The sequence below is a fragment of the Pogona vitticeps genome, chromosome 3, assembly GCF_051106095.1.
Source record: "Pogona vitticeps strain Pit_001003342236 chromosome 3, PviZW2.1, whole genome shotgun sequence".
NCBI lineage: Eukaryota > Metazoa > Chordata > Lepidosauria > Squamata > Agamidae > Pogona > Pogona vitticeps.
The window spans coordinates 47,022,508-47,036,253 of NC_135785.1; the positions used below are offsets into that span (position 1 = coordinate 47,022,508).

The 13,746-nt window shown below is 44.0% G+C and overlaps 1 protein-coding gene across 1 annotated transcript in view; it reads left to right on the plus strand.

The window, feature by feature from the left end:
• Nucleotides 1-13,746, plus strand: part of PFKL (phosphofructokinase, liver type) — a 46,813-nt gene that overhangs the window by 14,346 nt on the left and 18,721 nt on the right. Inside the window, exons 4-10 of the mRNA XM_020787403.3 lie at nucleotides 1,789-1,978; nucleotides 2,917-3,082; nucleotides 3,973-4,017; nucleotides 4,275-4,383; nucleotides 4,965-5,060; nucleotides 5,371-5,463; nucleotides 13,486-13,611. Of these exons, the coding sequence (XP_020643062.1) occupies nucleotides 1,789-1,978; nucleotides 2,917-3,082; nucleotides 3,973-4,017; nucleotides 4,275-4,383; nucleotides 4,965-5,060; nucleotides 5,371-5,463; nucleotides 13,486-13,611 (825 nt within the window). The remainder of the gene's footprint in view (nucleotides 1-1,788; nucleotides 1,979-2,916; nucleotides 3,083-3,972; nucleotides 4,018-4,274; nucleotides 4,384-4,964; nucleotides 5,061-5,370; nucleotides 5,464-13,485; nucleotides 13,612-13,746) is intronic.

Consider the following 13,746-nt stretch of genomic DNA (forward strand, 5'->3'; position numbering starts at 1 on the left):
TAGCTTCTTGAGTTATATACCTATACAAGGAAATGGTTAGTTTCCCGGTATATTGAGATCAAGTGACCCTGCTTTGCTCAGATATTCAATTTATGACTAGGAAGTGAATCAAGTGTTCCTGTCTTTCATCTGAAATCTCTTTTAAAATTACTTGAGATATTCATGTTACAGCATGGTTTATGGACATCTCAAAAACCATGCTGCAATATTAGTATACTGCAGCTCCCCTTTGTTTCTCCGGGCAGTCCTGCAGTTTCCTTGCTACTGAGCTGGAATTGTTTCCTAAGTGGATCTGTCAGAAATTTATCTCATTTGGACCTGCTCATCCCACTCACAAGAGTATTTATGTGGTTTATCCCCTTCTTCTTAGAGCTTTTCCCAATTTGACTGGTATGTCTCCTTTCCCTTCAGGTAACAATCTGATGTTGCATGCCTCTGAAGGCTTGCCCACCCCTCTGTCTCTCACCCTTTTGTGTCTGTCTGCTGCTATTGATGCAGCTGCTGTTTCTGATGGCTATAACCTTAAGTAAGGTCGGCATGCAGAGTGCAACACCGTCTCTTACCTTCCATGTAGACTGTTCACTAGTATTTTGCTCTTTTCTGCCAGTTTTTGGGTGCCCTTGCACCTCTTCATCTGTTTATAACAGCATTCCAGGTGAAAGCTAACTGTGCTAACAGCATGTTATTCCTCCTCACTGCTCTTACTACTAGTGATAGCAACCACTTGCTATCAACATGTTTGCATTTCTCTTGATCTCTGTTTTCTTTTCCTTTTCAAACAGTACTTATTGAGAAGACTCCAGAATTTTAGTATGATGGATGTTAGGGTTTTTTCAACTAATCCTGCTGCAATCATCCTTCTCCACTGTGAGAGCAGAGTGTATGGTGAAATGAGTCCCTTATTGCAGCAGTGATAACCAGCACTGTGAGAATCTAGGCAGAGGGACTAGTTGAACAGCCGTTATGCATGAACAACCACAGGAGAGAGTTTGATTTTGATTGGAGAGAAGCCTCTGTAAGGCAGAATAAAATGAGTTGAACTTTGCTGTGCTGCAGCTGTGGAAGACCTCTGTTTCCCTAGGTTTGCTGCCGAAGCTGCTTTCAAAAGGAAAGTTGGCCTGACAGTTAGGTCAGCTGTCAGCTGGCATGGAATCATGTTAACCATATTCAGAACTGCCTGTGCTGTTGTGACAGCAGTTATAATCACATTTCAACAAAACTAAAGTAGATGAAAAGTCGGACAGCATGGCCTGATAGACATCTATCTTCTTGACATTTTACCATCTCTTCCAGTTACTTCTACAGATACCTATGTATTAAAGCAGTGGTTCCTGACCCTGAGTAACCCAGGGGTTCTGCAACTCCCAGAAACTCCAGCCAGCACAGTTAGTGGATAAGACTTCTGGGAGTTGCAGTCCAAGAACACTTGGGTTACCCAAGGTTGGAACCACTGTATTAAAGTAATCCCATTTCTCAGAGTGACTGCATTTGTGCCAGTGCTAAAGCAGGACAGAAATGAAAAATACGAACTCTCTCCCTGCCTTCATGGCATGCATCTTCTTCAGCTAAAAGACATGGTAATTGAAATCTGCTTGTATCTGGGGGAACAGAGCCATTTTTTCCTTCACCACTACTCTTAGAAAGTGACTGTATCTATTTTCTATTGAAATTCCCAGCTTTTCACCATAGCCTTTGGCTGCTGACCTTCAGACTCATATATGGATTTCACTGCTAATTTATAATCTGTATATTTAGTGTCCTTCTCTCATTGGCCATCTTTGATTGTAGGGTGGCACCATCATTGGTAGTGCCCGCTGTAAAGCATTCACCACCCGGGAGGGCCGCCTCCAGGCTGCGTACAACCTGGTGCAGCATGGTATCACCAACCTGTGTGTCATTGGTGGAGATGGAAGCCTGACTGGTGCAAATATCTTCCGCACAGAATGGGGTGGACTTTTGGAAGAGCTTGTCACAGAAGGTATGTATGAATCTTGGCCTTACATCCTGCTGCCAGAGCCTTAGGGCTTGACTGAGTCAACATGAGTTTTGGAGGCTGTTTCTCCTCTTATAGCAAACCTTTACTAACCTGGTAAAAATTATTATTATTATTATTATTATTATTATTATTATTATTATTATTATTATTATTATTATTATTATTATTATTATTATTATTATTATTATTGTTGTTGTTGTTGTTGTTGTTGTTGTTGTTGTTGTTGTTGTTGTTGTTGTTATTGTTATTGTTATTGTTATTGTTATTGTTATTGTTATTGTTATTGTTATTGTTATTGTTATTGTTATTGTTATTTATATCCCGCCTATCTGGTCGTGTGAGGACCACTCTAGGCGGCTAACAACATAACACATGATACAATAAATATACATATAAAACAATTTTACATTACCAAACATACTAAAATAGAATAGAAAAGATATGGGAAAGGGAAAAGGAAGGACGTCAGGAATTATCTGATGGGAAGGCCTGCCTAAACATCCATGTTTTTAATTGATTCTTGAAAATACCCAGCGAGGGAGCCGCGCGAATCTCAGGAGGTAGGTTGTTCCAGAGGCGAGGAGCCACAGCCGAGAAGGCCCGATTTCTTGTCTATAGTTGGGTTCCTATAGACTGAAACAAAAAAGGGCCTCTTAGAATAATAGGGTGGTTACTTCCCTTTGAATGTTCACAAAAAGTTGTCAATAAAAAATTGTTTTGAAAAACATGTTTATGCATTTTTGCTGTTCCCTTTTAATATTCTTACACTCCCACCTCACTTATCTGTCAAAGCTAGCCATATAATTTTAACCTCTCTTGTTTTGTACACTTCTTTGGAAAGCGGCAGTTTATTTGGATATTCTTAGGACATGTTCGCTATATTCATATTTGTTTGCTAATCCTGTCACATTTTTTCTAAGGAAAGATCACGGAGGAGGTGGCTCAGACATACTGTCATTTAAACATCGTTGGCCTGGTGGGTTCCATTGACAATGACTTCTGTGGCACAGATATGACCATTGGCACAGACTCTGCTCTGCATCGTATCATGGAGGTTATTGATGCAATCACCACTACTGCCCAGAGGTGAGGACATTATTTTTCAGAACTTCTCTATCTTCTTTTCAAAAGGCATGCACATTGCCTAGGACTAGCTTGAGAGCTTCATTACTTGCAATTATTTCCTGCCTTGCACCAGTCATGGGTAAGTGTGATTCTCTGAATCTGACTTTTCTTAAGTTGTTCAGTTTTGTTTTGGTTTCTACACTGTAAAAGTAGCTCACTTTTTGCAGGGGACACACACACCTTTATCGTTAGTTTTGTTGCTTAGATCTTACATTATTCTATGTTTATATGGCATGTTTCTAAGAAAATGTTTGCCTTCCCATCCAGTTAAAAATATTGTGTCACTTTAGAGTTTCTGTTCTAGAATATATAACTTTCCCCCAACAGGTCAGATGTAAGGCCCAGTTGTTTTCTTTGCCACATGGCTCCATAAAACCATCAGAGCAAAACAACCACTGTGAAGGCAACCTTCTATTCCTTCCCCTGGTTCCTGAGAGAAAAGTCTCCTCTAAACATCATAAAAACCAGAGAGGCTCATAACAGGAGATGCAGTCCTTCAGATGTGCTGAGCATAACCTCATTTGACACATGGTGTGTCAAACCCAGCACTTTTAATTGTGCCCAGAAATGGACCTGTAGCCAGGGATGTTTTGTAGCAAGGAATTTCAGTTCTCACTGTTATCCCCTTCAGTCAGCAGCAGTTTAGAAGATCTTGCAAGGATCTTTTTTTAAAGTTTGTGCTCACAACGAGGGTGAGCCCATTCATGTTGTCCTGCTCCCAGCATTAGTGCTATTTGCTTCCCTTGTCCAATTCATGTGCATGTTGATATTGCAGTAGTGGGAGGATGTAGTTTGGGCATGTGTTAAATAGTCACCGGCATAAGTCTTTGCTCTCTAATGTTGCCTTTCAGCCACCAGAGGACATTTGTGCTGGAAGTGATGGGCAGGCACTGTGGGTAAGACAAGAGTTTTTTGTTGTCCTTTCATAGGTGGGTCAGTGGAGGGAGGAGGCTTGATGGGGTCCAGTTTTTCATTTAGGGAATTAAACTGAAAGAAATGTATAAGCTGTAGGGGATATCTTTGACCACAGTCTCAGATCTTGAAAATCCTGAATTAGTTTGAATACTGGGGAGGTAATTCTAATGTCTGTATTGATACCCAGGGCTGCCATTCACAAGCTGACTCTTTCCCCGGACTCTCATTTTCTTTCTAGATACCTTGCATTAGTCTCGGCTTTGGCTTCTGGTGCTGACTGGCTTTTCATCCCTGAGTCACCACCTGAGGATGGCTGGGAGGATTTTATGTGTGAGAGGCTCGGTGAGGTGAGCAATGGCAGTGATTGTGTTTGGTACTCAATAGTGTAACTTCTGAAATGGAAATGGTGGGCTAGCTCAGTTTTATTTGCTTCTCCTATGAAATGTCTTATAGCCGTCATTGTAAATAAAGCATATTTCACTAGGAGTTTGAAAGGATTAGGATTTTTATCTTTTGATCCACCTGTGCTATTGAAATATTGATCTCAAAAATCTTCACCTGCATAACTTCTGTTAGGAATGCTAATGAATAATCAAAGCAGGCCAGTAAAGGTGTAGAATTATGGGGAAAGGGCAAGATGAAATCTTACAGAATTGAGGAACAGAGCTGTAAAAGGTGCAGGACCACCTGGCTCATTTCAGACATCATTCTCAGCTTGCAGGATGTACAGACTTCCTAGTAAAAAGAGAGGAACTCCTGAGTGTGAAACCAAGGGTGCTAAAAATAAGAGTTTGGAAGACTTTTTGGACTATTGCTTACAGAACCCCCAGCCAAGACTGGTTGAACATGCTAAAACTCCCAATCAAGGTAGCCTTTTGGCCTTTGCCTGATGCATCCGTGATTAGTGTCCCTGTTTTTCTTCATACAGGCACGAAGCAGAGGATCCCGATTGAATATTATCATCATTGCTGAAGGTGCCATTGATAGGAATGGGAAACCGATCACTTCAAATTATGTTAAAGAGGTAAGTGACAGTTTTTTTAAATTGAATACAACAAGAGCAATGAAAGTATTCACCTGTGCATAGACCTTAGAAAAGGAAAAGGGTGAGTGCAGGAATTTTCACATTCTGGAAATGGAACTGATAGAAATATTCCCTGTAAACATGCCATGGCTTCGGATGAACCCAGAGACATTTGATGTAATCATTAGTTGCTTTGTGGCAGACAGAGTAAACAATTCTGTCTTCTACCACTTATTGTGGGAAAAGGTAAGGGAATGTATAAAATTGATCTTGTCATGTTTGTTTTTGTTTCCTCCCCGCTTATGATCAGCTGGTTGTGAAGCGCCTTGGCTTTGACACTCGTGTGACTGTCCTTGGCCATGTGCAACGTGGGGGGACCCCCTCAGCGTTTGATCGTGTCTTGGTAAATATGGTTTCCTTTTTTTACTAAGTGTGGGGGCCTTTCGGGGTATGTCCAATTAGGAATGTGGGATCTATCACTAAGATTTCTATCATGAAGATCATTTCCAGCCATCATTACCAATCATTGTGCTTGTGTGGTAGACTTGTTGCCCGATATATCTGGAGGTTATCAGTTCTGGAAATCTGGTCTAATCTACCACAGATGTTCTTCAGTGGTACCAAGGTGGAGCAGGCTAGGGGCAACCTGCCAAGCATCTTAAGGGCAGGGTTTTCCTCCACACTCATAGACTAGTCAGCAGCAAATGGAAAAGCTTTGTTCTGAATTTCAGATATCAAAGGGATTTTTCTTCTTTTTTTCTCTTTTCTTTTATGCCATTATCATAGTTGGGCTTGGGTTTGAGAAGATCTTTTTCATGAGTGTAGAGATGAGCAACTCTGCCATACCCGGAGACTCTGTTTTCACGATCAACAATTCTGTGAGCCTCACCAGATGTGGTTTTTTTTAGATATATATAGAAAAACTAGAAGTAAGTGGATTTCCATTTCCGGTTCTAATTTCTGGGAGGATTACACCTTCCCACCAAAATGCTGCTGCTCTTATAAGCCTATAGGGATAGAAAAATAATGGCTGGAATTCTTTTTTCTTGACATGCCAGTTACTCTCTGAGAGGCTCAAAAATGGCCTTTCAGAAATCACACCAACCCATGAGCCGCAGTTTGGACATGTGACAAACCCAGACCTACTGGGATCTGCCGCACGTTAACTAAGCTGCCACCAACCATTCCCTATAAGAAGTCACACAGACCAGGGATGGATTTTTAAACAAATAAAAGAACAAGGTTTATTTAAATCACACACAGGGAAAATAAAATGATCAGGTGAATAAGATATAGTAACGTGGCTTGGTCTCATTCATACATGCACACAGTTTGGTTCACACAGAACACTTAACTTGAAGCACAGACCCTGAACCTATCAGTTCTGGCTAACCAACAGACACCTGAACCTATCAGGTTGGTACTCTGACACACAGTAGTACCCTGTCTGACACACAGACTCCCACACCAGCTTCTTCTTCCCAGCTGCTGCTTCTTCACATCCCAGCGTCTCCTAAACTCTTCACACACGCTCCACATATATATATAGTACAGCCCCTCCTCCTGATGTCCCGCCTTCCACTCCCCATAGGATGGAACTTTCCCTCCAAACCCATGACAGACAGGTAACATCAGTGCTGTATGTAACACCTCCCCTCTTTATAAGTTGTTTTGTAGGGGGAAAGCTAAGGTGCTTTTTCCCAAAAAACAACCTGGATAAAACACACAACAACAGTTATACATACCATATCATACTTACTTATACTTACATTCTAAGTTAACCATATCAATTAGGCATTTAAACATTTACCATATACATTACAACAAGTTACCTTTATTCATACAAACCAAATTCAAAAAAAACCAGGTACATTTAACCTTTTGTCATCAATATATATACATAGTCCATGTTTCTTTCGCCGTCTTCATTCTTCAGGTCTTCTTGACAAGGCGTCAGCAACACAGTTCACTGACCCTCTGACCACCTTCACTTCAAAGTCATAGTCCTGCAGATTTAAAGCCCACCTCATAAGTTTGCTATTGTGGGTTTTCATTGTCTTTAACCATTGCAGTGGTGAATGGTCAGTGCACAGAACAAAATGTCTTCCCCAGATGTAAGGCTTGGCCTTCTGGATCGCGTAGACTATGGCCAAACACTCCTTCTCCACGGTTGCCAAATGTCTCTCACCTTTTTGAAGTTTCCTACTCAGGTAGGACACTGGATGCTGGTCACCATTCTCATCCTCCTGGCACAGAACTGCTCCTACCCCGCTGTTAGACGCATCGGTGTAGATGATGAACTCCCGGTCGAAGTCTGGAGCCCGCAGCACTGGATAATTGATTAACGCCTCCTTCAACCTCTGGAACGCCTCCTCACAGTCGCTGGTCCACGGGATGCGGTCATCAGCCTTCTTCCTCGTCAGATCGGTCAGCGGAGCCGCAATCTCGCTAAACCTCGGGATGAACTTTCTGTAGTAGCCCACCAACCCAAGAAATGATTTGACTTTTTTCTTGGTGTTGGGTCTGGGCCAATCACGAACAGCTTCTATTTTGGCCTCCAGGGGTTTTATCACTCCTCCCCCTACCATGTGACCCAAGTATTTTATTTCTGGGCTACCCAGCTGACACTTGCTGGCCTTTACTGTTAGCCCTGCTGCACTTAACCTCTGCAGCACTAACTCCAGGTGTATCAGGTGATCTTCCCAGGTATTACTGAAGATCCCTATGTCGTCAATGTAGGCCACTGTAAAGTCACTGAGCCCTGCCAAGGTCTGGTCCATCAGCCTTTGGAATGTGGCTGGTGCATTTCTGAGACCAAAGCTCAGGACTCGAAACTCATAGAGACCAAAAGGGCTGCAAAAGGCAGTCTTTTCTTGATCCCTGGGATCAATTCTTAATTGCCAATATCCCTTTACCAGGTCCAATGATGAGATGAACCGACAACCCCCTATGGTTTCAATCAGGTTGTCTAGCCTGGGCATTGGGTAGGCATCAGGAGTGGTTACACGGTTTAATTTCCTGTAATCGACACAAAACCTAATGCTCCCATCAGGCTTGTCCACAAGGACTATCGGAGAGGACCAAGGACTAGAAGAGGGGACGATTATGTTCTCCCTAAGCATCTCGTCCAGCTCCTTCCGCACCTTGTCCCTATAGGGTCCCGTTACTCGGTATGGGGATACTGCCTGCGGGGGTGCATCCCCTGTGTGGATCCGATGCATCACTCCCTTCACTATCCCCGGCTTGTTGGAAAACACCTGTTGATATTTACTAAGCAGCATTTTTAGTTCTTGCTGCTGGTCTTGGGTGAGTGCAGGACTGATCTTTACCTCCTCTGGGTTGTATTTTACTTCCCCTCTACCCTCCCAGAAGGGTAATTCCGCTTCCTCACTCTCAGCTGCTTTTATCGCAAATAAAACCCTCTGTTCCCCTCTGTAGTAGGGTTTTAGGGCATTCACATGAACCACCCTCCTTGCTTGGTTCTCCTCCTGCTCTATAAGGTAGTTCAGGTCTGACATCTTGGAAATGACCCGATATGGTCCTGCCCATTTGAGCTGCAGTTTATTCTCTCTGCAGGGCCTAAGCCAAAGCACTTCCTCCCCTGGGTCAAAGTGCCTCTCTCTAGCTTTGTGGTCATACCATGTTTTCTGTCTGACCTTCTGAGCTTGCAGGTTTTCTGCTGCCAGCTCTAGATTTCTCTTTAGGTCATTCATCAAGGTGTCTATGTATGTCACAACGTCTTGTGGGTCATCCTGGGTGATCTGCTCCCAATTTTGTTTGATCAAATCAAGGGGCCCTTTCACCCTTCTCCCAAATAAAAGTTCAAATGGACTGAACCCGGTACTGGCTTGTGGCACTGATCGATAAGCAAACAAAAGGGATTGCAGCTTCTGGTCCCAATTGTTTGGATTCTCTGCCAAGTAAGCCCTGATCATGCGCATTAGAGTCCCATTGAACTTCTCAGTTAACCCATTACTTTCAGGATGATAGGCAGTGGTTTCCTTGTGCTTAATTCCACAGATTTGCCATAAGCGTTTCATGAGCTTTGATGTAAATGATGCTCCCAAATCTGTGATTATTTCTGAGGCAAATCCCATCCTGGACATATACCCCACCAAGGCATCTGCCACTGTGTTAGTTTCAATGTTAGTCAAGGGTATGGCTTCAGGGTACCTCGTGGCATGGTCCACAATGGTGAGAATGAACCTGTTCCCCCTCTTTGTGGCCTTGGGCAAAGGCCCCACAATATCCACCCCTATGCATTTGAACGGAGTGTCAATCACAGGCAAAGGGCACAACTTTGCTTTGGTCCTGTCGCGGCTATTCCCCTGCCTTTGACACACATCACATTGTTTACAGAACTCCCTGATCTGCTTCCCTATGTCAGGCCAGTAAAAATTCTGTGTGATTCTCTGCTGTGTTTTGTTCACCCCTAAGTGTGCAGCAAACATGTCAGAGTGCCCCCTTTGTAAGATCATGGGGCGATACTTTTCAGGTACCACCAGCTGACTTCTGATCCCATCTCCCCCTTTTGAGATATTCCTCAGGGTCTCTCTATACAAAATCCCCTTCTTCTCCAGAAATCTCACTGGGGTTTCAGGTGTTAGCTGGGCGTCAGCCACCTGTTCAAAACACTTTTGGAGAGTGGCGTCTGCCTTTTGCTCCTGTCCAAATCTGCTGTCTGTGGTTAAGGTTTCCACCACAGCTTCTGACCTTCCCCCACCTGCTTCCGTCTCTGGCTCATCATTACCCCCTTGAACTGTCCCCGTGGTGGCTTGTGAACGTGTAATCACTAGCACCCGTTTCACATGTTCAGCCAGGTCATTTCCCACAAGCACAGCTGCTGGCAGAGTCGATGAAATCGCTAGCCGCCAAACTCCCCTCCAGCCTTGAAAGTTCACAGGTACCTCCGCGACTGGCAGTGAGATTACCTGCCCCTCAATCCCTGCCACCTTCATGCTCTCATTTGGGATTACATATTCCCTAGGAATAATATCTGGATGGCACAGGGTCACCTGGGAACAAGTGTCCCGCAGCCCCCGATACTGATGTCCAAGTATTCCTATGTCCACCCCTGCTGTCTCAAACAATTGAGAATCTGTTCTCACCAGTAGGCAGCGCCTGACCTCTACAAGAGGGCCATTTTCCTCAGCCTGATCAGCAGATGTAGCTGTTCCAGATTGAGTAGCCATGGCAGCAGGCTCCCTCAGTGACAATGAGCCTTGCTCTTTCTGGACACAGAACACAGCTTTTGGCTTGGTTCCACTAGAATCCTGAGGCACAATTCCTTTTAGCTGCTTTAATTTCTCACACTCTGAGATTAGATGGCCCTTTCCCTGACAGAAATAACATTTTCTGGTGTATTTTGAATCTCTCTCATCTTGTTTTGGTTTTCCCTCCAAAATCTGAGGTCTTGGTTTCATGTCTGAGGGCTTCCCTTCACCATGGGCCCCTCCCCCTTGCTGGCTTTTCCCTGGTCCCTGAGAGTACTTGCTGTAGGTTTCTTTAGGTTTTCCCATCGCTTTCCCCTCACCCAAGGGCTTTCTTATTTGGGAAATAAAATCTGCGATTTCAGCTGCTTCTGCCACAGATTTTGGTTTCCTTTCCCTCACCTGGAATTTCAGTTCCCCATGCAGGACTGAATAGAACTGTTCCAGCGCTATCAAATCTTTAAGCTGCTGAAAGGTCTCTGTCCCCTCCTGAGATAGCCATTTCTCAAGCAGCCTCACCAATTGAGCCCCCACTTGGGTAAAAGTCTGCTCTGGTTTCTTTGTGAGGGACCTGAATCTTTGCCTCAGCTGTTCCGCATTTATCCCATGTCTTGCAAACACCAGTTTTTTAAACTCTGCAAAATCTCTCATCAGTTCCTGTGGCATCTCTGAATAAACCTCAGCCAGGCTACCACTGATTAAAGATCGCATGATGGTCATCTTCTCAGTTTCCCTCACTGAGAAGTCCACAAACGCTCTTTCCACTAAGGAAAAGAACACCTCAGGACAATCTCCCTTGTGGTACACAGGGAATTTCTTCAGGTCAGCCTTAGACAATTGGCCTCCCTCAGAATCCCTATTGTTATTATTGTTCTGGTTCATCATTTCCAATTTTCTTAACTCATACGCCATCCTTTCTTTTTCCAGAGCAATTTTCTCTCTCTCTAATCTTTCTTCTCTTTCCAATCTCTCTATTTCAAATTGCCGTTGTTTCTCTCTTTCCCTTTGCTCCATTTCAAATTGCCTTTCCCTTTCTTCCCTTCTTTCTCTCTCTAATCTTTCCTCCATTTCCCTCACCCTCAGTTCATGCTGTTGGGCTAGGAGCAATTTTCTGAGTTCTGGGTTCTGCTCTCCTGTGCTGTCACCCTGCACTGAGCCAAATTCATCCTCAGAACCTTGGTCTACCTGGGGGTCTTTCACTTCACCCATTTCTGCCATCTGGCTTCGAGTCAAGGGCATAATCCCCCCTCAGAACAGGCTGCTTTAAAAAGTCAAGCCTCAAAATAAAACGACCACTTTTTTTTTTCTTTTGCCTCAGAACCAGCTTTCCCTATAGATTGCTGCTGTCCTTCAGCACTACTTGCAACTGTAGCCAGCCGGAGTCTACCCCCCTCTGCTGGGCCTCTCAGCAGACAAGCTAGATCCCTGTTACTTTACAGTTTTGCCTCAGCTTTTTTCCCGCCAAAAACAGGCTGCCTCAGAGCACCCTAATCTAGTCTCCCCAGTTGGCACGTTCTTCTACTAGCGCACCTCCCCGTGAGGTACACCTAGAAGATTACCTACGCGCCTCAGATTGTCCCTGACTAGACCCCCCTTGCTCTGGGCACACTTGCCAAGGCTTTGCTGGACCGCTGGACAACTGGACCAGTCGTATCCCACACGCTGGACACCAATCAATGTGACAAACCCAGACCTACTGGGATCTGCCGCACGTTAACTAAGCTGCCACCAACCATTCCCTATAAGAAGTCACACAGACCAGGGATGGATTTTTAAACAAATAAAAGAACAAGGTTTATTTAAATCACACACAGGGAAAATAAAATGATCAGGTGAATAAGATATAGTAACGTGGCTTGGTCTCATTCATACATGCACACAGTTTGGTTCACACAGAACACTTAACTTGAAGCACAGACCCTGAACCTATCAGTTCTGGCTAACCAACAGACACCTGAACCTATCAGGTTGGTACTCTGACACACAGTAGTACCCTGTCTGACACACAGACTCCCACACCAGCTTCTTCTTCCCAGCTGCTGCTTCTTCACATCCCAGCGTCTCCTAAACTCTTCACACACGCTCCACATATATATATAGTACAGCCCCTCCTCCTGATGTCCCGCCTTCCACTCCCCATAGGATGGAACTTTCCCTCCAAACCCATGACAGACAGGTAACATCAGTGCTGTATGTAACAGGACACACCTGCATGACGAGGTCTTTTTAAAATTTTTAGTACAGCTGCTTTCCTTGAGCAAAGGACATCCTTCATGGTCCTCTTCATTCTTTACCTCCAGACAAAAGAAAACTGATGAAGAGTGGAAGATCACACCAGGAATTCCAATGTCACAAGAAAGGACCGAGTGAATATATAGTTACACTTCTAGAGAATCTGAGTGTTAGAATAAACTTCTGTTCTGTTACCTTCATATTTTTGCTTTCTGAAATGTTCCAGAAGCTGCATTTTGCTCTTTTTTTAAAAAAAGAAAAAAAAGAGAACATTTTGGCATTTGGTCAGCCTGGTATTTCAAGTGCTTATCTTGCACTCTGGAGGTTTATTCAGTATACCAGGATGGGAGGTCACCGTTTTTCCAGCTTCTGGCACAGCCTGGCCGTGCCTTCTTTGGCCTCTTTGTGGACCAGCTCCACCCTCTGACCCAGAGGAAGCACTGTCCCAAAAAGAAAAGATTGCTCCACCCTGGCACTACCCAGAATGGGAACTTAAAACTAAGAAACCCGTTTCCCTTTCTTGGCTGGATAAACAACAAACTGACTGATCTGCACAGCCATCTGCTCATGCCGCTCTTTGCTTCTGAAGGGCTTGCTCTCTGGTATTCTATTAAAGAATATCTGCTTATCTGGCAGTGAGCAGGATGTATTAATGAGGTGAGAGATAGCTGGGAAGAATGGCTGCTCTTGAGCAGGTTGCTAATAACACCTCAGAACATAAACTGGGAAAGAGTAAGCAGCTGTGTGCCAAATCCATTGCAGTCCTCCAAATGTGTGATGGTCTGGAAAGGAGCGTGCTTGTGCCTGCAGAGGAATATATACTGTGTAGCTTAACATGCAAGTGCTATGGATCTTTCTGTCTCCTTATATGTAACATTTGCTCCTGGCCCTGAGCCATGCAACAGATGTGTGTGTTTCACAACACAGTAAATACCAACTTTGAGCCAATCTCCTCACAGGAAATGTACTGTGTGTACTTTTAGAGTAGCAAAATGGGCATGGAAGCAGTGATGGCATTACTAGAAGCAACTCCAGACACTCCAGCCTGTGTGGTGAGTCTCTCTGGGAACCAGTCAGTGCGTCTGCCCCTCATGGAATGCGTACAAGTGGTGAGTATTTGACTGAAGCCATCATCTATACAGGATAGAGAGTTGTAACACTAATGATTATCTAGCTTTTAAGACCTGTTTTTCTAATCAATGGGAAAACTGGCAGATTTTGGAAATAATACAACTTTGGACTAA